The sequence below is a fragment of the Spinacia oleracea genome, chromosome 6 (genome assembly GCF_020520425.1).
Source record: "Spinacia oleracea cultivar Varoflay chromosome 6, BTI_SOV_V1, whole genome shotgun sequence".
NCBI classification, from domain to species: Eukaryota; Viridiplantae; Streptophyta; class Magnoliopsida; order Caryophyllales; family Amaranthaceae; genus Spinacia; species Spinacia oleracea.
The window spans coordinates 54,440,658-54,463,614 of NC_079492.1; the positions used below are offsets into that span (position 1 = coordinate 54,440,658).

Here is a 22,957-nt window from a genome sequence, read left to right on the forward strand (position 1 = left end):
GGTGCTTGTATGTTAAGTAGAGTTTATTCAAATTCACCATTATTGTGACAATTTTCTCTCTATTTTCTTTGTGTTTCTTTTCATCTCTGCCTTTTGATTTTTTTCCTTTCTTACCAGAATATTCTATCATGTTATTTGTTTAGGAAATGCTAGTGTTATAATTTTGTTAACTAACTTGCTAGTGTCCTTTATATTGTTAAAGTGGCTTGTTCATCTAAATGGCACCAATTGGAAGAAAGGCTACATTTCTTCCACCAGGGAGACTTGGTTTAAGTCGTAGTGTAGGTTCGAAAGTTTCTTTTCTTTCTAGAGTATTAGCTAAAGCACCCTCAAAAACTACGACAAGCAATGATAATCCAGATGCAAATGTTCCTACTATGGTAAGTGAAGTGAACCAAGGAACTATCAATGAAGCATCCATGGAAGAGGATATGTCCACTACTACAAAAATGTCCAAAGAGATCTCTAAAAACAGACCCATTACATGAATTAACGGGTCTCTTTAATTAAAAAGACCTTATATAACAAATAGAGGGTCTCTTATATAGACCTGGACGCACTTACAAGACAATAAAATATAAAACAGAGACCTGCTAGCATAGATAAGAGGTGTCTTTTGTATGTGGGGTCCACTAGTTGGAAAAGTTGAGACCCGTCATCTTATACCGGGTCTGTTTCCTAATTTCGATCAATACGGAAAACTCGTTGTATAACTTGGAATTATTCCATAAAAATAAAAATTAAAACGTTTTGAATAAAAACGAAAATTCTTTTTCCCTTGTACCAGCGAAAAGCAACCCCTTCAGATCTAAAGTCAATCATCCCAAAATTCTTACTCCTTCATTAACAATCAAAAACCCTAATTTATCTTCCTCAATCATTCTCCATTTTCTGCACCTAATTCGAAGAAAAACCAATTCTTTCAATCTTCAAATCAACAAGGGTATAAAACCCTAATTTGTAGAAAAACAAATTCTTGTAATGAGATGTAATTTCAAAAGCTCGGAGGAAGGAAGCGGTGAAGTAAGCTCGAATCTTGCTATGGAACCAAGGTCTCCATTGATGAAGCTGCTTATGGTGAGAATTTTGTCATAATTAGGTTCAATGGTCGTCCTCATCTCTTAGTTAAAAAACCTAAAAAGGGCGCCGATAGCGGTGTAGATCTGCAATCGAAAAAAATCAATTTTCTAGAAATTGAAGCACCAAGCTCTACAACTGTCACCTTCTTTCCATTCTCAAATTTGAACCTCATATTTCACTGGTATTTCCCTTCCTCCTCATTGTTTGATTTTCTTTAGATCTGTCGTACGTAATTTTAAGCTTTTATGGTTAAAAATGGATGTTATTGTTTGCCGGCGGCGTAGATTTGTCTATTAGGGCACAATTTGTTATTTTTTTAAGCATCTCTGGTGAAATTGTGACCGTGGAGGTATATATTTTTAGCTGTTATATTTCTCGCTGCTATATTTAGGTTTAATGTTTATATGTGTATTCCATTGAAATTAAAACTGCCTGATTAATGACTTTATTCACCCTCCGTCGTCACCGTCGGTGACATCTCTGACAAGTATCGCCATTCATTTCCTTCTCTCTCTTTTTGTCACTCTTAGTTTTAGTGTAACTTTTGTGTGATTGTGTATGAGATTTGATAGTGGAGTTCGGTTAATTTTATGAACAAATGGATCAGGTTATTTTCGGAAAATATCATTATATATTGATTTATTTCAAATTTGAAGTGGAACATTTTAGTTTTAGACGAATGCTTTGATTTTAATCTAATTTTTTCGTGTTCTGTTTTCCTAGGAGAAAGATGATTAATCATAGTTACAAAAGGAGAGATGGCTCCAACTCCATTTACTGATATTGGCAAGAAAGCCAGAGGTAATTTGGATATTTTTGTTTTTGTTAATTGTAACTTTAACTGGTTTTATGACGTTTGTATTTCGTTTTATTTTGTGTAGATTATGATATTATAATTGTATTTGGTTTAGATTCATTTTATATTTTTATTAGATTGGGAATACTTGATTTGGTGAATATATTTCAATTATTATGTGTTTGGAATGATACTCACCATTGGTTAGGAACTTAGGATACATATAAGCTGAAGCAAAATCAGTTGTTGGTATATCATTGTTCCGAACGAAATCAGTTCCAATAGTAGCTCAAAATACTGGAATTTATTGCGCATATTGTTCTAGTTTTCTAGGAGAAGCTTTGCATAGTACATTACTGCAGTCGGTATGAGTACGTATTTGAACCTTATTCCGAGCAGGTGAGTGGAAAGTCACTAAACAAAGGGGAAAAGGTTTTTTTTCCTGGGGAACTGCATGGTTGATGTTTTTAGTTTCTAGAACTATTAGAAGTATTTTTATGTCACAGCTAACATATTAGGCAAATAGACCCTTGATAAATTTTTCTTGATTACATGTTTTTCCAGTTTAGAGACGTTGGAAGAGTTTTACATTGATCGAGTATAACAAAACACACATAGATACAATGATCTTACACGCAATTGATTTTGCGCGTTTTTGTTTTTCTTTTTGAATTTTTTCCAGTTGAACATAAAATATCTTTGCTTTGAGTATGATACGGATCAATATTATCAAGCGTTAGATGCTCTGTGTTGATGTAATGTTTGATCTCTCTTCTTCCCCGATTCATATTATCAGTATTGTTTGAGAGTTTAAAAAACCTCTTTCCACGTGTTGTAATTTGTTCTTTTTAGCAGATTACTTTCTAATTACTATATGTTGGTGTTCACAGAAATATGGATCTCAACAAGGGATCGAGGTTCTCTCCTGTAAGGCATACACTATTTGATCCTGGTGGTCATAGATAAGGTACATGCAACCTACATTTGACTCAGATGTATTACTTAAAACTGGAGCTATATTATTAACTGATGATGAATTTGCTCATTTTGAGCTCTTTCTATTTGGTTGAATATTTGTTTTGGCTAATTCCTTGAATCGACTTTTTGTAAAATGTTTCAACAGAATGGGGTAATCCACCTCTTACTTATAGTCGTTTATGAAGATTACTGGTTAGCTCTCGTCAATTTGGGTGTACGACTTCAGAGATATACATAGTATATTTTTTAGTGGGTTTATTTAGGTTGTAACGAGATTTTATTCCTGTAGTTGCACAATTTTTGTATTTTTAGAGGTAAAATTTAGATTTATATATGAAAGTTACAATCATGAATGAGTAATTTGTAATTTTGTGTAGAAGATTTTGGATGTAATATTTGTTTATTTTTCGGTTGGTAATATAAGCAATTATCAATATGCAGACATGTCGGCATAAATATTCTTTTTTTTAAAAATTAAAAATTATCAAAGAGACCCGTTAGGGGAAATAGGGGGTCTGAGTTTGTTGAATTAAAAAAATAACAAAAATTCAAAGAGACCCCTTTTCTTCCATATGAGATCTGAATTTAATTAACAAAGAGACCTCATATCTTTAAGAATGGGTCTTTTCCCCTTCTTAATTATTTTTTTAATGCTCTATATAACAGACCCCCTTTCTTGCCTAAGGGGTCTCTTGTTTCTAACAAAGAGACCTCCTTTAGATGAGAGGGTCTCTTAATCAAAGAGACCTCTGAGATAGAGACCTCCTCAAAAGGGGTCTCTTATGCCATTTCGGAAGGGTCTCTTTGCCCATTTTTGTAGTAGTGGTCACATGCAATTCTCCTTCAATCTCTTCGTGAGGACGTCGGGAATGATGAAAGTGATATTATACAAAGATCCATAAATAATGCAGCCATTTCTGACTTCCTTGAGCAGCAAAATGCTTTACAAGATTCCTTAACGACCCAAGAGGAAGGTATTATGTTAACTTTAAACATGTAATTAGTAAAATTTTATTATTGTTAATAATTATTTTATGGTATGTTAAGTATCTGCTTATGTTACTTTTGGTGTTTAGTTTTGAGCTTCATTATGAGGGGAAGTCGTTGGTGTAGTCCACTTCTTTTCTTTGACAATTCTGATAAACTTTGGCAGATTTTATTATTTGTTTTGTGCCTTGTTAATATATTGCTTAGAAAAAAAATAATTGTTTTATTGAAGAAATTTGTTTACTTTATGTTTTGCTAAGCACATAACCCTACATTAAGGAAGAGAAACAGAAAACCGGATGCAAAGCCAAGAGGTGTCAACAAGTGCAAGAAAGTAGCAAATCTTAAAGACGGGGAAAAGTTGGAGGTTGAGTTTTATATGAATGGTGCAGTTGGTGATAACCATAAAGATTTGACAAGGCACATGGGAAAACTTGTTCGAGATCGTACTATATGTCCAGTAAGAGTGCATACATGGGATGAGATTGATAATAGTGCAAAGGAGCATATGTGGCAATCCGTTTTGGTAATGTTATATAATATTCTTTATAATTTATCTTATTAATTCATGTATAATATTTTGAATTAGTAAGCTACATTTTTTAATTATTCATGCTGAACACATTTATTGAATAATTGACTTTTGCTAATATTAATCCAGAACAAGTTTGTTGGTAAAGGCTTTGATTTGGATCGTAAAACAACTATTGACCATCTGAAAAGGTTATGGCAAAATTGGAGAGGAATTTTGAATCAAAACTCAATTATTCGGAAAGGTGGTCTGGAATGCATTGAATGAAACGCCTAATGATTTAACACCTGCTGATTGGAAATGGTTGGTGGAGGAACATTTTTCAAGTGAAGCCTTTAAGGTAAGTTCCTTATGATAGTCTTTAATATTTTTTAGGAAAGGGCATCAGTGTTATTCATAATTTATTCCATGTTTTGTACATTCAGAAGTTGAGTTCTAGAAACTCTGGCAATCGAGGCAACTTAACAATGCTACATCACACTGGAAGCACACCTTTAAGACAAGTTATTTGGGAAGATATGGTAAGATTATTAACCTATACATAGGTTTTCCTTTGGTGAACTATTTGACAATTTAAACTTTGTATATGAAGGGTGGAAAGGAAGGAAAAGATCTGCCTCCGATATCTGCTGTTTTTAAGAAAACCAGAGAGGGAAAGTCCGGCAATTTAAAAGAAAATGATGCTACCAAATTGGTATTCCATCCTTTTCAAACTATTCACAACTAGTAAGTGTAGTGTAATGTAGAGTCTGCTTGTAATTTAATTTGTTGGTTTCTTTGTAGGATGAGATAGTAAGTGTCGAAAAGGAGAACCCTTCTCTTTCACAATTTGAAGTTGTTGAAAAATGCTTTGGGCCACAAGATCGTGGTGGTGTGGTTTGTTTTGGCTTTGGAATAAGACCCAAAGATGTACGAGGCCCTTTACCTACTAGAGCAGATCTTACATCACGGGCCCATGAGAAACAAAAAGAAAATGATGATCTTCGAAAACGCATGGATGAAATGGAAAAAGTTCATCAAGCAGATCTTGAGAAGATGAGTGCTTTAGAAGAGAAATTCAACTTGTTCCTAGCAGCCTATATGCAACAACCTAGCTTTGGTGACCAAGAAATTCCTGATGATAGTTAAAGATTAAGGTACGAAAAATTCTAATTGTACCCATTATATTTACCATTTATTTTCAGTTTTACTCTTGATAGTTCCAAAAGTCAATTATGATAGAAAAAGGGGAATATCAGCTAGTAATCATTTTAAATCGTAAATTTTCTAAAATAGTTATAAACTCTCCTATGATATTATTTTTTATCATTTAATTGCATGCACTCTGACCTATGATAGTATCATGTATAGTTCAAATTACTAGTAAGTAGTAACTTACATGATATAGAAAAAAGGTAGAGAAGCATATACTTGTCAAATATCATCCGTTCATGTCCATGAAGGTGAAACCTATATACTTCTGTTTGTGCGCTTCTCCTGAGTTGTTCCTATACCTGATTTTGGAAAAAAAGTTCTTGCTAAATTTTGTTTTAAACATCTTAATCAGTTACCTTCTTGAATACGCTTAGGTTTGTGAAGTTCTGAACCCTCATTTATTTTATTCCTTGGTGTTCAATGCTTGATCTCGTTTCTTCGCCTTAGATGGTAATTAAATTTATGTTCTTGTTAATATGAAAAATTGGTATGCCATCCTTTAAGATAAATATCTCCGTGTAGAATTGGATAATACATGTTCTAGGTTTAATTGGACGCAGTGAATAAAGAAGTAAAGTGTATTTGATCACTCTTTATTTATTTTTCTTGCTCTAATCGTAGTCATTTGTTATATTTTCTAATATTTAAATCATATTCATTTATTTTTTTGTCCATCTTGATCATTCCTATTTTACGTATGAATGCAGGTAGTTGATGACTATATATTATAGCATTATATTCACCATATATATAATTGTTCAAGGCTTAACGAAGCGGGCTTAATGTGGAGATTGGTTGTGTCCTCCATCTAATTGTAGCTTGTAATATTTTTGGCATACTCTAATTTTAGCTTACAAATGTAATGGGGCTTGTGTTTTTGTATTAGTAAACAAAATATATCATTTTGTTGGGTAACGTACTGTTATGAACATATTATTGTTAAATGAAAATTACAATATTTGAGGTCATTATATTATGGTGTATTATATTGTAATATTTGGTTTTACAGGTTTTTAGATTTATTAATATTTCTGGTACATAAAATAGAATCATGGGACCCAAAATAATGGTCGCAAGAAAAGTAATTAGGTTCATTCTTGTCGTTAATTGCAAATCTTTTTACGACGAGAAATACGGTCGTAGTTATAAAGTTGTAGGTCGTAAAAGATAAGTCTTTTAACCACTAAAAACAATAGTTGCGACGAGAAATCTCGTCGTAGATAAAATTAATTACGACGAGATCATATTCTCGTTGTAAAAAATTACTTGCGACGACCATACCAATCTCGTCGTAAAAGTGTCCAATACCTTTCGCGACGGAGCCTATAGCGACGGCTTGCGACCATACGGATTTCTCGTCGTAAAAGGCCTTTTACGACCAAAATGGGTCTTTTTACGACCGAATTACTTGTCGTTGATGAGAGTTTTTCTTGTAGTGATACAAATTTAATTAAAATTTAAAGCTCATATAAATTTATAATTGAATCCACATATTTAATTTATTTTCAGTTGTATTTAAATTAATTCATGATTTTAATTTTAGTAAAATAATTAAAATAAATGAAATTTATTTTAATTATAATATTCAAAATTAAAATCCAAGAAAATAATTTAAATTATTAATTTTAAAATTAATTAAAATTACGTAAACTGAAAATTTCAAATTAAAATTTTTAAACGATCTAATCGTAACAAGAGGTGCGCAACATAATCACGCAACGCACAACCATAGGCCACACGCACGCAGCCATCGCTGGCCATGTGCGCGCAACCTATGTGCTGCGTCGCATTCGTCGCTGCACACCATCGCACGGTACCATCGAAGCACACGAGGCAACTGCTCGCTGCGCGCGCCAACGCTCGATGCACGCGAGCCATCGCTCGCTGCGCGCTGTCGTTCGATGCTGGGTGTAGCGCTCGTCGCACGCGAGCCATCGCTCGCTTACGCGAGGCAGTGCGCGTTGCACGCGACTGCTCGCTGCCTTGCTCTCGCCCTTGCCCACTCGCCCATCGCTCACAGCACACGACACAAGGCAGGGCTGCTGCCTTGTGCTCGTGCACCATAGCGTTGCTCATTGCATTCGTACCGCATGGGCGACGAGCTCCCTTGCTCGTCGTCGCATGCCCGCACTATACAACACCTCTTAAGGGTAACACGTAGCGTCCATTGCTTTTTGTATGCAAGTTATATGAGCGAATCGCATAAAAATTAAAATTTTATTTTCAAAATTAATGACAAATTAATAAATCATATTAATTTCATAATTTTAGGGCGAAAAATCGAAAATTTATTAATTAATTGATTTCCGATTAACATGGATTCAAGTCTAGGTCATAAAAATTTAAAATTTAACACAAATTTACAATTTTTATGGTGGTTTTTAATCATAGGTATCTAATTAAATTATTAACTAATTATGAAAATCAAATTAATTCTAAATTATTCCAATTTTCAACAAATTAATCATAATTACAAATTAGATTGCATAATTAATAAGGCTAGGCATTCAAACTTGTTAAACATATACAGTAGGTCAATCAAAAATTCAAGATTTATCAACAACAATCGCAAATATTTAATTTAACATCTTAAATTTTCAAAATTTTGCGTTCGAAAAACTAAAACCTCCGAAAAGTAATAGTTAGGCTTCGAATTTGAGAATTCTAGAATGACTTTTACATGCGGAATTGACACAAAAATCACTCGATTTGGATGAGTAACAAAGAAACTGCCGAAAAACTACGTACGTATAATTAAATAAACGCAATTTGCAATTAATTAACAATTACGAAAATTAATCACCCCTTTTAATTCTTGCAAATTTGTAATATTTAACCATGTTTATGCAATTTAGATTATAAAAATAATAAGAGGCTCGTGATACCACTGTTAGGTTATGATACATATGACAATACATAAATCATGCGGAAAAACCATAAAGCCAGGAAAGCATATTATTTACACATAATCATTTAGCATAGTATAGATGCATACACTTTGTAGCGTGCCTTCCCTAGCTGCGCCCGAACCGAACAAGAACAAGTCTTTAGGACTCCAAGTGTCGTCCCTCCGTAGATAGTCCACAGTACGTCCGGATCCGCCTCAAGATTGACCAACTAGAATCGCCCTTAAGGTGCTTAGGAATTTTCGGCTATTATTGTGCAAGAGTGTTGCTGAATTTTCTTTCAAAACTTACCCTTTTGAATACTTCAATTGTGTTTATAAATTATGACCCTAGGCCCTTATTTATAGAGGTTTGGAAAGGGAATTGGAATCCTAGTAGGATACGATTTAATTAAACTTAGAATCCTACAAGGACTCTAATTAATTAAATAATCCTAATAGGAATAGGAGTTTAATCATACACCAAATCCTAATAGATTTAGGAATTGTGCATGGACACAAACACACACGCACGAAGCCACGAGGGCGCCCGCACGCGTGCGCTCGGCCCACGCAGCCCACGCTGGGCAGCCTTGCCTTGGCGCGCTGGGCCTGCCTTGCGGTGGGCCTGGCGCTGCCTTGGGCTGGGCGTTGGCGCGCGTCTTTGCTTGTTGGGTGATGGCCTGGCTTCGTGTTGGGCCTTCGTCCGGCAGGCCTCGTCCGATGCTTATTCGTACGATACGCTTCCGATTAAATTCCCGGTTCCCGAATTCATTTCCGATACGAACAATATTTAATATTTCCGATTCCGGAATAAATTTCTGTTTCGAACAAATATTTAATATTTCCGTTTCCGGAATTATTTTCCGATTCCGATAATATTTCCGATTCTGACAATATTTCCGTTTCCGGCAATATTTCCGATTCCGGCAATATTTCCATTTCCGATAATATTTTCCGATACGTACCATGTTTCCGTTTCCGGCAACATCTACGACTTGGATAATATTTATATTTCCGATACGATCCATATTTCCGTTTCCGGCAATATCATCGTTTCCGGAGTATTCATTTCTTGCCTGTGACGATCTCAGCTCCCACTGAAACCAAGATCCGTCGATTCCGAATATCCATAGATGGAGTATTTAATGCCATTAAATACTTGATCCGTTTACGTACTATTTGTGTGACCCTACGGGTTCAGTCAAGAGTAAGCTGTGGATTAATATAATTAATTCCACTTGAACTGAAGCGGCCTCTAGTCAGGCATTCAGCTCACTTGATCTCACTGAATTATTAACTTGTTAATTAATACTGAACCGCATTTATTAGACTTAACATTGAATGCATACTTGGACCAAGGGCATTATTTCCTTCAGTCTCCCACTTGTCCTTAGGGACAAGTGTGCATTTCCTAATTCCTTTGTCGCTCGATGCTTGCTCTTGAACATAAGGTAAGAGTTGTCATCCTTATTATGTCCAGAGGTGTTCCTCGGTTTCAGAGTTCAACTGATCAAATAAACAGATAATCATAGCCTATGATTCATCCGAGCACGGCCATGCATTTCACAGTTTCTAGCTCTCCGAGTGGCCTTGTACAACTTTTAAGCATCTCATCCCGATTTATGGGAGGACAATCTCAATCTTGCGATCTTGAGATTAGACTTCGTTTGATAGGTGATTACCTGAGCGTTGCCTTTATAGCCTCCTTTTACGGTGCGACGGTTGGTCAACGTCAAAGCAACCAGTTCTCAAACAAGTAATCTCAAATCACTCAGGTATTGAGGATTTAGTGTCTAATAATTTTAATGAAATTTACTTATGACAGATTTTCATCTCTTACAGTAAAGTTTCATAGGTCTTGTCCGATACTAGTCTTCCCAAAGTAAGTATTTATGCAAATGATTATGACATTGCCATGTCCACATAGTTCAAGAAACAGAACTACTAGTCATCTTGCATTCTAATCGTCTAACGTTTTCTATGCGTCCAATTTTATAGAAAACTCCGACTAGGGACCTTTTTCAACCTTTGACATTCAAGTTCACTTGATAGACATTTCTTAGTCACAGGACTGGTCCTGACAGTCTATCTTGAATATATCGTCAAATTGAAGGGACTCATCATTTAATACTAAACCAAGATTAAATGGAATATGAAAATTCATTTCATATATGATAAATGTTCAACCCCAATGTTTTACAACCATGGGCCTCAAACCCATCTTCTAAAACAGTTCATGGAATTTCAAAGCTATGCTTGATTTCCAGTGCTACAATGTAAGTGTTGCTTCTCACTTGTTGCATAGGTTTAGTTATCATGCTTTGCCAATCTTAACATCCTTTTCATCAAATGTTCTTCGAGATATGATGATAAGAACTTTTGAGTATGTTTATTTTGTGATCTAGTCTTTCTTGCTACATTAGTGGTTCTACGCATTTTGCAATGAAGAACCATTAAGTCAACAGACATGTGATCTTCCCAAGTTCAATGAAGAACTCATATAAACAACTCTATTTTATTGCTTCTTAGGCAATAATTACTTTTACTTCAACTGTATAGGTTGCTAGTGATGCTTTGTTTGGATCTACTTATCCAAGCAGTTCACAGATGTGTGGAAGACCCTCCAACTATATCTTAGAACATAGAAATTATTATTTTAATTTCCCACGCAACAACTCATGGTCTTCAATCCATGTTGCCATTTCAAAACACGATGCTCTTTAGCTCGTCCTTGTCAATGGTTAACTCCAAAGGGTCTTGCTTGATCCTTTGCCAGTGTTTATGCGTGTAGCATCAATATTTAGCACATCTTTATTTCCTTGAATCAAGAACTATTCATATGTACCTTTTCAAGTACCATAAGTGTTCTTGATCTCAATCTAGTTGATCTTCACTTAGATCAATAGAGATTGTTATATGTTCTTCATGCCTAAAGTCATACGATACGTTTTTGGCGATCCTCATATTATATTATATACATGATAAATTCTTTTGCAGAATAATTCCCAATTGAATTCTATTCATGTAACTTTAGCTCATTCAGTTACAGTAGATACTGAATCCAACTAAATTCTTTGACATATAATATAGGTGAAGAATCTCATTACATTCTTTGATGTTTAACTTAGTAAATGCTTATACATAGTTCAAACATTCATTACTTAGATTTATTCATATGGATCGAATATCTCCAATGGAGTCTTTCGTGTTTGATTTAGTAAATGCCATTACTAAACAATATCATAAGATCTTTGTAAATAGATCTTAATACCCAGTATGTACTAAGTTTCGCCTTGGTCCATCATTGATGAATAATTTCAAACCTAAGTCATTAGCATTTGAATGTTATTTCACAATAGAGAGATATGTGTGATATACATAGGACCAAATAAGTTTTACGTACTCCCACTAAACTTCTTATATATCTATAAGAATCAAGTATATTTTATGAAACTAAAATGCTTATTAGCTTCACTAAAATACAGTTCCAATTCCCAATTGCTTGCTTAAATCTGTACTTAGATTTCATAAGTTAGCATTCCTTTTCAAGCATTTATTTGGATCCACAAATCCTATGACATGCCATGTACATAGTTTTCTTCCAACATTTGATTGAGGAATACGTTTTGTCATCCAATTGTCATATGTACCAATATGCAATCATTGCTTGAGTTATAGACTTGAGCATTACGATTATGCATGAGGTTTCAACACAATCCACGCCGTGAATTTGCTTGTAACCTTTAGCAACTAATCTAGCTTTGTGTGTGAACACAATTTCATGTTTGATGGTTTTTATCCTTAAAAAAAACTTGCAACCAATAGGTGTGAAACTATTCTTGCAAATCAACAAAATTTCAATTTTGTCATCAAAACATTGAGTATGTTTTATGGCCTCTAACCATTTAAAACACTTGAGTCTATATATGGCCTCTAACCATTTTAGGGAATATGGGTTTCGTCATAGCTTTCTTACAGGTCACAAACTCATTAACCTACATGATAATAGTTTGACTGCAAGTTGTAGGTTTCTTCACTATCTAATAGAAGAATCGCATAGATTCAGTGACCTGAACTCTATGCCTACTTGGGTATAGAACATCAAACAATAGAATATCAATAGCCATTTGAAAGTCCTTTGAATATTCTGTTCTCCTTGAAGCACTTGTAAAGTCTTCTAAGAGATGTCTATTCTTTAAAGCCACTTCTAAAGTCCTTAAAGAATAAGTTCGGATTTTCTGAAGCACTTCGAAAAGCCTCCGGAATGTCCGTTTATGTTTGTTGTTCGCCTCGAAGACTTTCGAGGTCTATTTTCTCCCACTTGTCATTTTGGAAACGAATCTCCAAAAGGACATTATTTCGAGCAAACAAACATTATGTTCTCAAAAATTCGTGGTAGAAACAATACCCTTGTGTCTCATTTGAATAAATCACAATGAAACATATATCTAGACTTGGGCCTTAGTTTGTTGAATAACAAACACTAAGCTCCCACTGAGTTTAGCAACTCTTTAGATATATATAATTGAAAAGATATCCTGAAATTACTTTTCAATAGCTTTGACGAATTTGGTTTAGTTTGGTGGTAGTTGAGCATTTTGTTTTAGAAATTATAGGAAAAGTCTTTATGATTCATCATTAATCGAATCAAGTACTAATTGACTTCGATTATTCCAACTAAGATATGACATATCTTATGGACCTAGATTGTGAAATTACAACACATAATCATTGATGATCATATTTGGTCTCAAGTAATCATCAACATGATCTAACCTAGATCTTTATGATTTCTTGCCAAGTGGATTTTATACTTCTGAATCTTTAAACTAGCCAAACAGATTCAACTTATATCACATTTGAGTAAATAAACCTATATTCACTCAAATCCATGTGAAATGATAAAGTCATAAAATCTTTCTTTAGCTTTGAACTCTATTAGGCGTTCTAACAATAGTTCATATCTTTTGTTACTTTCAACAAGTAAGACTAGTTGTCTTAAAATGATCTAGAAATCAATCAACTTTCAAAAGTCCGTCAAAATAGAGCTTTTGAATGTTAACTTGTTGATATGGTCTAAGCAACAATGACAAAGATTAGTTGAACTCAAATCAAGGGGTTGATTTGAACCTAGTAAAGTTCTTTAAAGAGTTGTTTGTTTTAATCAAGCATATTGACTCAACCTGTAATTGACCATTTCATTCAAATAAACAAACAAACATTGTTTTTTGTTTTTCTTGAATGTGAGTCTTTCTGTGTTTGAAAACAGAAATTTAGGTATGTTGATTATGGAACAAAATAGCCATTTAGTTCCAGCCTTTGAAAGGAATTAAAACAAACTAGATGACCCTACAACTAATGTAGCATTGCCATGCTTCATTTCCCACTTGTAGGTCATTAGTGTATCCTAGCTTCCATTGTTTGAGTTATTACCGAAGTAAGAACCTCAAGCGGTATATGATACCAAGGAAGTTTGATTGCTAGGTCACTTCTCTTTAAACATAAACTTATAGGTAGAATCGGAATTGTAAATTCCTTTCATTTGTTCCTTTGTTTTCCTATTTCTTGTACCCTTTCTTATAGTCTTAAGAATTGAATTCTCTAGTGTTGACTTTTATACTTTGTTAGACATGTCCAATGTCACTCCAACAAGGTTCTTTCCATTTAATTTATGTTGAATATTCTGTTTCAACTAGATGATCTTACCAGAAGCTTCTAAAGTTCTCTAAGCATCGATCTATTCGAATGTCTAGGGACTAGACTCATTCGAGAATTAAATGGACAAAGATATTAGGTTGTTAACCATTGGTAAAGCTGAGCGTTTAAGCTCAATGCTTTATGATCTCAAAACTACAGTGTATTTTGAATTCACAAGCACCAATTAGTTTGCCATTCGATTTTGATATTCGAAAACAACCATAAAAGTCGCTAAAAGAAACGTACATTTTAAATTTCTCATTTTCTCTCATTTCCGTGAATCGTTCTTGGATTCATTACCAATCGAAGAAATTTACTGTTACCTTTCTAAAAGGATTTACCGCAGTGCAAGATATTTAATTATAAACAATAATTAAAACATACATTGAAGCATGCAAAGTCTAAACATTTATCATGAATAATAACTTGAAAATTAAAGCAATCATGCAATTAAAACAAGTTATTAGCATTTTATTCGAATTTATTGTTCCGGCAGGTGCGAATAAAATGATTCCAAGATCCTAAAATCATTGAAGAACTAAGCACAGTTTGTCGACTTAATCCTAAAACATCTTAGGTAAGCAAAAGCCTTTTGCTAATAGTCTAGAAACTATTCTTGGTTGATAGGTACGTCTAAGAACTTATTAGGTAAACCTATCGATTTTGCCACGACATAAAAGGACTCCTTACTTATATCGTTGAGTTTCACCAAAACTAACATGTACTCACAATTATTTGTGTACCTTGCCCCTTTAGGACCAATAAGTAACACCTCGCTGAGCGAAAACTATTACTAGATTGATGTAAAGGATATCCAAGCAAGTGTATATTTTGGCATGGCACCTTTTAACTCAATTTTTAAGTTTGGAACTTAAGGCTCTTACTATGTTGGTTAGATTTTAAGTGAAATAAAATCCTTAATCATGCAACATAATCAAGCTTTGATCTCATGCATTTTAAGACATATTTAAAAGCAATAAATAACTTAAAACATGCATAAGATAAATGTGATCTAGTATGGCCCGACTTCATCTTGAAGCTTTAACTTCAAAGTCCGTCTTGAAAATCTCCATGGGAGGAACCATTTTCTTCCAATAGGATAAGCTATAATTAAAACTAATTACAACTATTTGATGGTACGCAGACCATATTTGAATTGAAAAACAACTTTGGTATTTTAGACCAATTACATTCAAATTAATGGTACGCAGACCATATTTTCTATCCTATTTGGGCCATACTAGTCACTTCATAACCTGCAAAACAGTACATATCCAATATATACCATTCACCCATTCATTATCATGAATGGCCCACATAGCTGGTTAGTAAAACACATTATGCATCACATAAACATTTGCAGCAATTAATCAAGGGCACCAATAATCTACCAATTATTCAGTCCTTATTAATTCTAATCAAGTTGTTTTAACCTTAAGGATTTGTAGACCTAATCAAGAGTTTATGACTAAAAAGGGCTCCCACTTAAACCAATAAATTCATATGCTTTACTAATTTTAAACATAAAAATGTATTTCTAGTCTAACCGGAAACATACAAATTTAATTAAAATTTAAAGCTCATATAAATTTATAATTGAATCCATAAATTTAATTTAATTTCAGACGTATTTAAATTAATTCATGATTTTAATTTTAGTAAAATAATTAGAATAAATAAAATTTATTATAATTACAATATTCAAAATTAAAATCCAAGAAAAAAATTTAAATTATTAATTTTAAAATTAATTAAAATTACGTAAACTGAAAATCTCAAATTAAAATTTCAAAACGATCTAATCGCAACGCAACAACCCCACGCAACGCACGCCCATGGGCCACACGCACACAGCCATCGCTGGCCATGTGCGCGCAGCCCATGCGCTGCGTCGCATCGCTGCTGCTCACCATCGCAAGGCATCAATCGAACATGCGAGCTGGTGCTCGCTGCGCGCGCCAGCGCTCGATGTACGTGAGCCATCGCTCGCTGCGCGCCCCAGCGCTCGATTTATGCGAGCCATCGCTCGCTGCGCGCCTGCTTTTCCCGCACGCGAGCTTGCGCTCATCGCACGAGGCAGCAGTATGCGAGCTGGCGTTCGCTGCGCGCGAGCTATCGACGCTGTGCGTAGCGCTCGTGGCACGCGAGCTTGCGCTCGCTGCGCGCGAGGCTCCGCACGCTTGCGCGAGGCAGTGCGCGCTGTGGCGCAGCACGCTTGCTGCCCACACGCGACTGCTCGTGCCTTGCTCTCGCCCTTGCCCATGCGCCCATTCCTCACAGCCCACGACACAAGGCAGGGCTGCTGCCTTGTGCTCGTGCACCATGGCCTTGCTCATTGCATCTGTACCGCATGGGCGACGAGCTCCCTTGCTCGTCGTCACATGCCCGCACTATACAACACCCCTTAAGGGTAACACGTAGCATCCATTGCTTTGTGCGTGCAAGTTATATGAGCGAATCGCATAAAAATTTAAAATGCATATTAAAAATTAATGACAAATTAATAAATAATATTAATTTCATAATTTTAGGGCGAAAAATCTAAAATTTATTATTTAATTGATTTCCGATTAACATGGATTCAAGTCTAGGTCATAAAAATTTAAAATTTAACATAAATTTACAATTTTTATGGTGGTTTTTAATCATAGGTATCTAATTAAATTATAACTAATTATGAAAATCAAATTAATTCTAAATTATTCCAATTTTCAACAAATTAATCATAATTACAAATTAGATTGCATAATTAACAAGGCTAGGCATTCAAACTTTTTAAACATATACAGTAGGTCAATCAAAATTCAAGATTTATCAACAAGAATCGCAAATATTTAATTTAACATCTTAAATTTACGAAATTTTGCATTCGAAAAACTAAAACCTCCGAAAAGTCATAGTTAGGCTTCGAATTTGAGAATTCTGGGTTCGGCCGAAAAACACAAATTTTTGTCAAAATTTTAGAATGCCTTTTACATGCGGAATTGACACAAAAATCACTCGATTTGGATAAGTAACGAAGAAACTGCCGAAAAACTGCGTACGTATAATTAAATAAACGCAATTTGCAATTAATTAACAATTACGAAAATTAATCACCCCTTTTAATTCTTGCAAATTTATAATATTTAACCATGTTCATGCAATTTAGATTATGAAAATAATAAGAGGCTCGTGATACCACTGTTAGGTTATGATACATATGACAATTCATAAATCATGCGGAAAAACCATAAAGCCAGGAAAGCATATTATTTACACATAATCATTTAGCATAGTTTAGATGCATACTCTTTGTTGCGTGCCTTCCCTAGCTGCGCCCGAACCGAACAAGAACAAGTCTTTAGGACTCCAAGTGTCGTCCCTCTGTAGATAGTCCACAGCATGTCCGGATCCGCCTTAAGCTTGACCAACTAGGATCGCCCTTAAGGTACTTAGAATTTTCGGCACTTTATAGGCAATTGTATGACTGAATTTTTGCTCTCAAAAATCACTTTTAATACTTGAATACTCGATATAAATTGTGAGCATTGATCACCTATTTATAGGGCATGGGTATCGGATATTAGAATCCTACTAGGAAACGATTTAGTGAATCTTAATTAATCTAAAATTCAATCACTTAATTTATCTAGTAGACTTAGGAAATCAATCTTATACGAATCCTAACCGATCAAGGTTTCGTACGCAAGCACAAACACACACGCAGGCGCGGCAGCCCACGAGGGGCGCCATGCGCGCGCGTGCGCTGAGCCCAGGCCCAGCAAGTGCTCGCAGCCCACGAGGGGGGCGCGCCTGCTGGCCTTGCTCTCGCGTTTGGGCTTTGCTTGCTTTGGTCGCGCGCGGGCTTTGCTAGGCGTTGGGCCTAGCTTCGTGCTAGGCCTTGCGTCTAGCAAGCTCGTCCGTACGATACGCTTCCGATTAAATTCCCGGTTCCGGAATTCATTTCCGATACGAACAATATTTAATATTTCCGATTCAGGAATCAATTTCCGTTTCGAACAAATATTTAATATTTTCGTTTCCGGAATTATTTTCCGATTCCGATAATATTTCCGATTCTGACAATATTTCCGTTTCCGGCAATATTTCCGATTCCGGCAATATTTCCATTTCCGATAATATTTTCCGATACGTACCATGTTTCCGTTTCCGGCAACATCTACGACTTGGATAATATTTATATTTCCGATACGATCCATATTTCCGTTTCCGGCAATATCATCGTTTCCGGAGTATTCATTTCTTGCCTGTGACGATCTCAGCTCCCACTGAAACCAAGATTCGTCGATTCCGAATATCCATAGATGGAGTATTTAATGCAATTAAATACTTGATCCGTTTACGTACTATTTGTGTGACCCTACGGGTTCAGTCAAGAGTAAGCTGTGGATTAATATAATTAATTCCACTTGAACTGAAGCGGCCTCTAGTCAGGCATTCAGCTCACTTGATCTCACTGAATTATTAACTTGTTAATTAATACTGAACCGCATTTATTAGACTTAACATTGAATGCATACTTGGACCAAGGGCATTATTTCCTTCTGTACTATGTTAGTTTATTATGTTATGTGCATGTTTTTTATTTTTATTCTACATTTTTAGTGATGTAGTTACTATATTATGGATCGAGTTACTATATTATTATCACACCAACTATGTCTGCAACTTTGTGACTAAATGACCATCAATAATACTTATAGATACTATATCTTGTATTATAGTAACTATATGTTTGGTATAGTTTTTTATTTATATTATAATGTTATTTTTATGTTGTTTGTTGTCCTCTATGTTATTAGTAATAAGAGTTACTATGTTATGATCACAATAACTATATGATCATAACAATAACTATATCTACAACCCTGCTCGTATATGACTATCATTAATATTAAGAGATACTATATCATGTATAATAGTAACTATATGTTTTGAACAGTTACTATGTTATCATTATGTTCTTTTATGTTCTTTTTATGTTCTTTCTTTGTACTACTACCTCCGTTCCTAAAAGTTCTTTACGCTTTCCGTTTTGGTCCGTTCCAGAAAGTTCTTTACACTCTACTTTATTTCCATTTTTACTCTCATTTGGCCCACCATAACTTACCCACTCACAATACTTTAATATAATTTTTATACACTCACATTGTTGGACAATTTATAGCCACTCATTTTCCATTTGTTACCCCACCATCACATGTTCACCAAAATTCCTTAATTGCCGTGCAAATAGTAAGCGTAAAGATCATTTAGGAACGGAGGTAGTATATGTTATTAGTAATAAAAGTGACTATATTATTATGACAGTACGTAACTATATGACTATAACAATAACAATAACTATATCTGCAATTCTGCGAGTATCTTACCATCGTTAATTCTAAGAGTTACTATATGATGCATAATAGAAACTATATGTTTTACATAGTTACTATGTTATTTTTTCATATTTAAATGTTAAATCATTAACTTAGTTTAAATATTATTGATTTAGAAATACAAAGATGATGCACCAGTGCAAAGAATAAATTTTGCAAGGAAAACAAAAGCAAGAGAAGAAGAAAATCCTGACAACAATGGAAACCAAGGACGTGGTAGAGGAAGGAGAGGACGCGCTGGTGGAAAAAAGAGACATGGACGTGTCGATTAGTATTTTTTAGTTCAAAAAATATTTGATTTTAACCTGGTTTATTTAATAGATGCAAATAATTAGAATGTCGTACCTAAAACAACTAACCAAGTAGTTAATGTTTTCTTTATTACTGTTCAGGAGTTGTAATTACTGTTACTTTTGATATAGTTACTCTTTTTTATTTCAGTAATTATGTGATATACAATAGTAACTATATAATAGTAAAAGTTACTATATGACCTCTAAAGCATCTATATATCATATTGTTTATTTTATAATATAGTAATTGTTCTACAGCTAAAGTTACTTTTCTATATGATATTTACTCTTTGGATAGAATAATTATTCTTATCGAAATGACTATGTTCTTATTATTTTCATAGTTACTATTTTGAAGATATAGTTACTTTACAGAACGTATAGTTTCTATAATTTACTATTTTTGTCTGCAAGAATGAATATATTATTCTTATTTTTATAGTAATTGTTTTACAGTTAAAATTACTTTTCTATATGATATAGTTACTCTTTGGATAGAATAATTATTCTTATCGAAATTACTATATGATTATTAATTTTTCGTAGTTACTATTCTAAAGATATAATTACTTTACAGAACCTATAGTTTCTATAATATACTCTATTTGTCTGCAAGAATGAATATATAATTATTCTTATTTTTATAGTAATTGTTTTACAGTTAAAATTACATTTCTATATGATATAGTTACACTTTGGATAGAATTAGTTATTCTTATCGAAATGACTATATTATTATCATTATTTCATAGTTACTATTCTGAAGATATAGTTACTTTACAGAACCTATAGTTTCTATAATAAAATACGTCGATTACCCAGTTCACGTTAATTTACAAAAACACCATGGTCCACGCCAGGTCCATGCAAGTGGGACTGAAGTTGTTTTGCGCAGAGTTCGATGATCTAATATGTGTGTAGCATGTGTTATTTCCTTTACATGCTAGTCTAGTATGTCGAGGGAATGTATTGTATGTTCTCTTGTTCATTTTTATGATATATAATTAATGAATTAAAATTCGTAATATATTACATTTTTAACTTGTAACTTTTTTTTACAGCCGCTTCTCCCCTCTCTCTCTATTTTTTCTCTTTTTTTAGAGTTTACAAAAATTAGGGTTTTTTAGGGCGGATATAGTCAATTTTCTTCGGAAATTTGGTTATTTCCGTCCTCTCTCTTTCAATTCTGTTTCTTTTTTGCGTTCGATTTTAATAAAACTACATAGTTTAAGTGTAGTAAGTACCCCTATGGTGGGTTTGATTGTTTCAGTGTAGTAAATACCCCTATGGTGGGTTTGTTTTTAGTTAAATTTTGTGTGTTTAGTTTAGTTCAGGTTGTTTTTTTGGTAAAGATTTATGCGGGATCGAAGAGGATGTCAATCTTTCAACTACAATCAGACGAATCAGATGGAAATCATATTTGTCACGGCTACAACAAATCTATAGACCCCCTCGTCAATGAAATCACAGCGATATAAAAGAGGGTATACAGAATGTTTGATATACTACGATCGTAGCTATGGTGAAAGGAAGTTTTTATTTGATTCGATTGTTATGTATTTGTTAGATTTAAATCTTTATGTAGATGTCGTATGACTTTTTATCAATGAATTAATTTGTTTATAAAAAAAAATGGAGTATTTTTAGAGACAAGTTAAACCAAAATATATATCCAACATAACAAGATATTTTTTTGGTAATAAAAGGGTCGAAATAAATTAAAGCATTAAAAGAGTTTTACATTGCCTAGTGAATAATCAGTTCAAGGAACATTTTCTGCAAATTGTTGATTGTTATCCTCCATGACAGATTGGAGACTTGCTGAGAAAAGCTCAGTACAATGATTAATATGTTGGTGGAGTACATCAAAATATGTTGGTGGGTTATACCCTGCTCTTTTTTCCAAATCATCTCCAAGCTTGTTTGTGCTTCTACCCTTGAACCGAAGTTGCGTATTTAGGGACTGGTGCTTCAGTGCCCTGCAATCCAACACAAAAACAATTTAATGAAATTGTTTGATGAAATTGTTTGACATATATGATAGAATTTGACATAATGTTCCTCACTTTTTCATTATACGCCGTCTCCAATGCACTACTTTGACCGTTAATACTTTTAATTTCGTATTAGTAAAAATTATAAAAAATTGATATTTAGAAAATTTATATTGAAACGAATCCAATGATATCCCACAAGTTACATTTATACTCTTAATCATACTATTAATTACGGTCATATATATATATATATATATATATATATATATATATAATAGCACAATGTTTAGTTTCTTTTAATACTCCCGCACGCATCGCGTGCATATAAGACTAGTTAAATATATGCAATGAGGCTTTCAAAATTTAGTTGATTTATGTTTGAATATTATTAACTTATGTTTATTATAGTTCATACACAATGACAGATAAAAAAAAATCAACAGAGTAGACAACTTACTTAAACAATAGTTCATACGTAGTACATGTTTGTTAAACCACCATTTATTTATTTAATACGATTTACATTCTAGAGTCAAATTATAACTTTACCTTTGAAAAAATGAAAATAGAAATGAAATTTTTTGAAAAGTTAATTATTTACACTATACTAAACTGGGTCCATGCTATGGACCAGGGTATTATAGTCTTTGCGTGTTTCGTGTGAGAAGTTGCGTGTTGCTATTTTCTGTAACTGCCACGTGATTTCGTAATTATATACATGTTTTTTTTTTAATTTCCTTTTTCCCGGCTTTTGAACTTCTCACTCAACTTCTCTCTTTAAACTGCTTTCGAACTTCTCTATGAATTTCTCTCTCCATTTCAAATTTAATTTCAGTGATTATTTTGATTCATTTGCATCAAATTACTCTTCCGATCTTCTTTATCGTAAAAAATGGTGAAGAAAGCGGCACCGAAGAATCCGGCAGCGAAGAAACCGGCAGCGAAGAAACCTGAAATCGATAATGTCGTTGCTGAAGTGGCAGTTGAAGCTCCTCGAAGGCGAGGAAGACGGCCAAATCCTGTTTGTGAACTAATTCCTGGTAATTTGAACATATTTTTTGTTTGATTTTGAATTATTGAAATGTTTGTGGTTTTTTTTGAAATTAGGGTTAGTGTTTCATGAAGTTACTGT

At 33.9% G+C, this 22,957-nt stretch overlaps 1 protein-coding gene across 1 annotated transcript; it reads left to right on the top strand.

The window, feature by feature from the left end:
* Positions 1-218: 218 nt before the first annotated feature.
* On the top strand, positions 219-6,528 carry LOC130463159 (uncharacterized). Its single transcript, XM_056832206.1, has 8 exons — positions 219-380; positions 3,678-3,828; positions 4,102-4,367; positions 4,618-4,713; positions 4,802-4,894; positions 4,966-5,067; positions 5,157-5,509; positions 6,275-6,528. Exons 1-7 carry the CDS (start codon positions 219-221, stop codon positions 5,499-5,501), a joined length of 1,215 nt encoding a protein of 404 aa, XP_056688184.1. The 3' UTR covers positions 5,502-5,509; positions 6,275-6,528.
* The last annotated feature ends 16,429 nt before the right edge of the window (positions 6,529-22,957 follow it).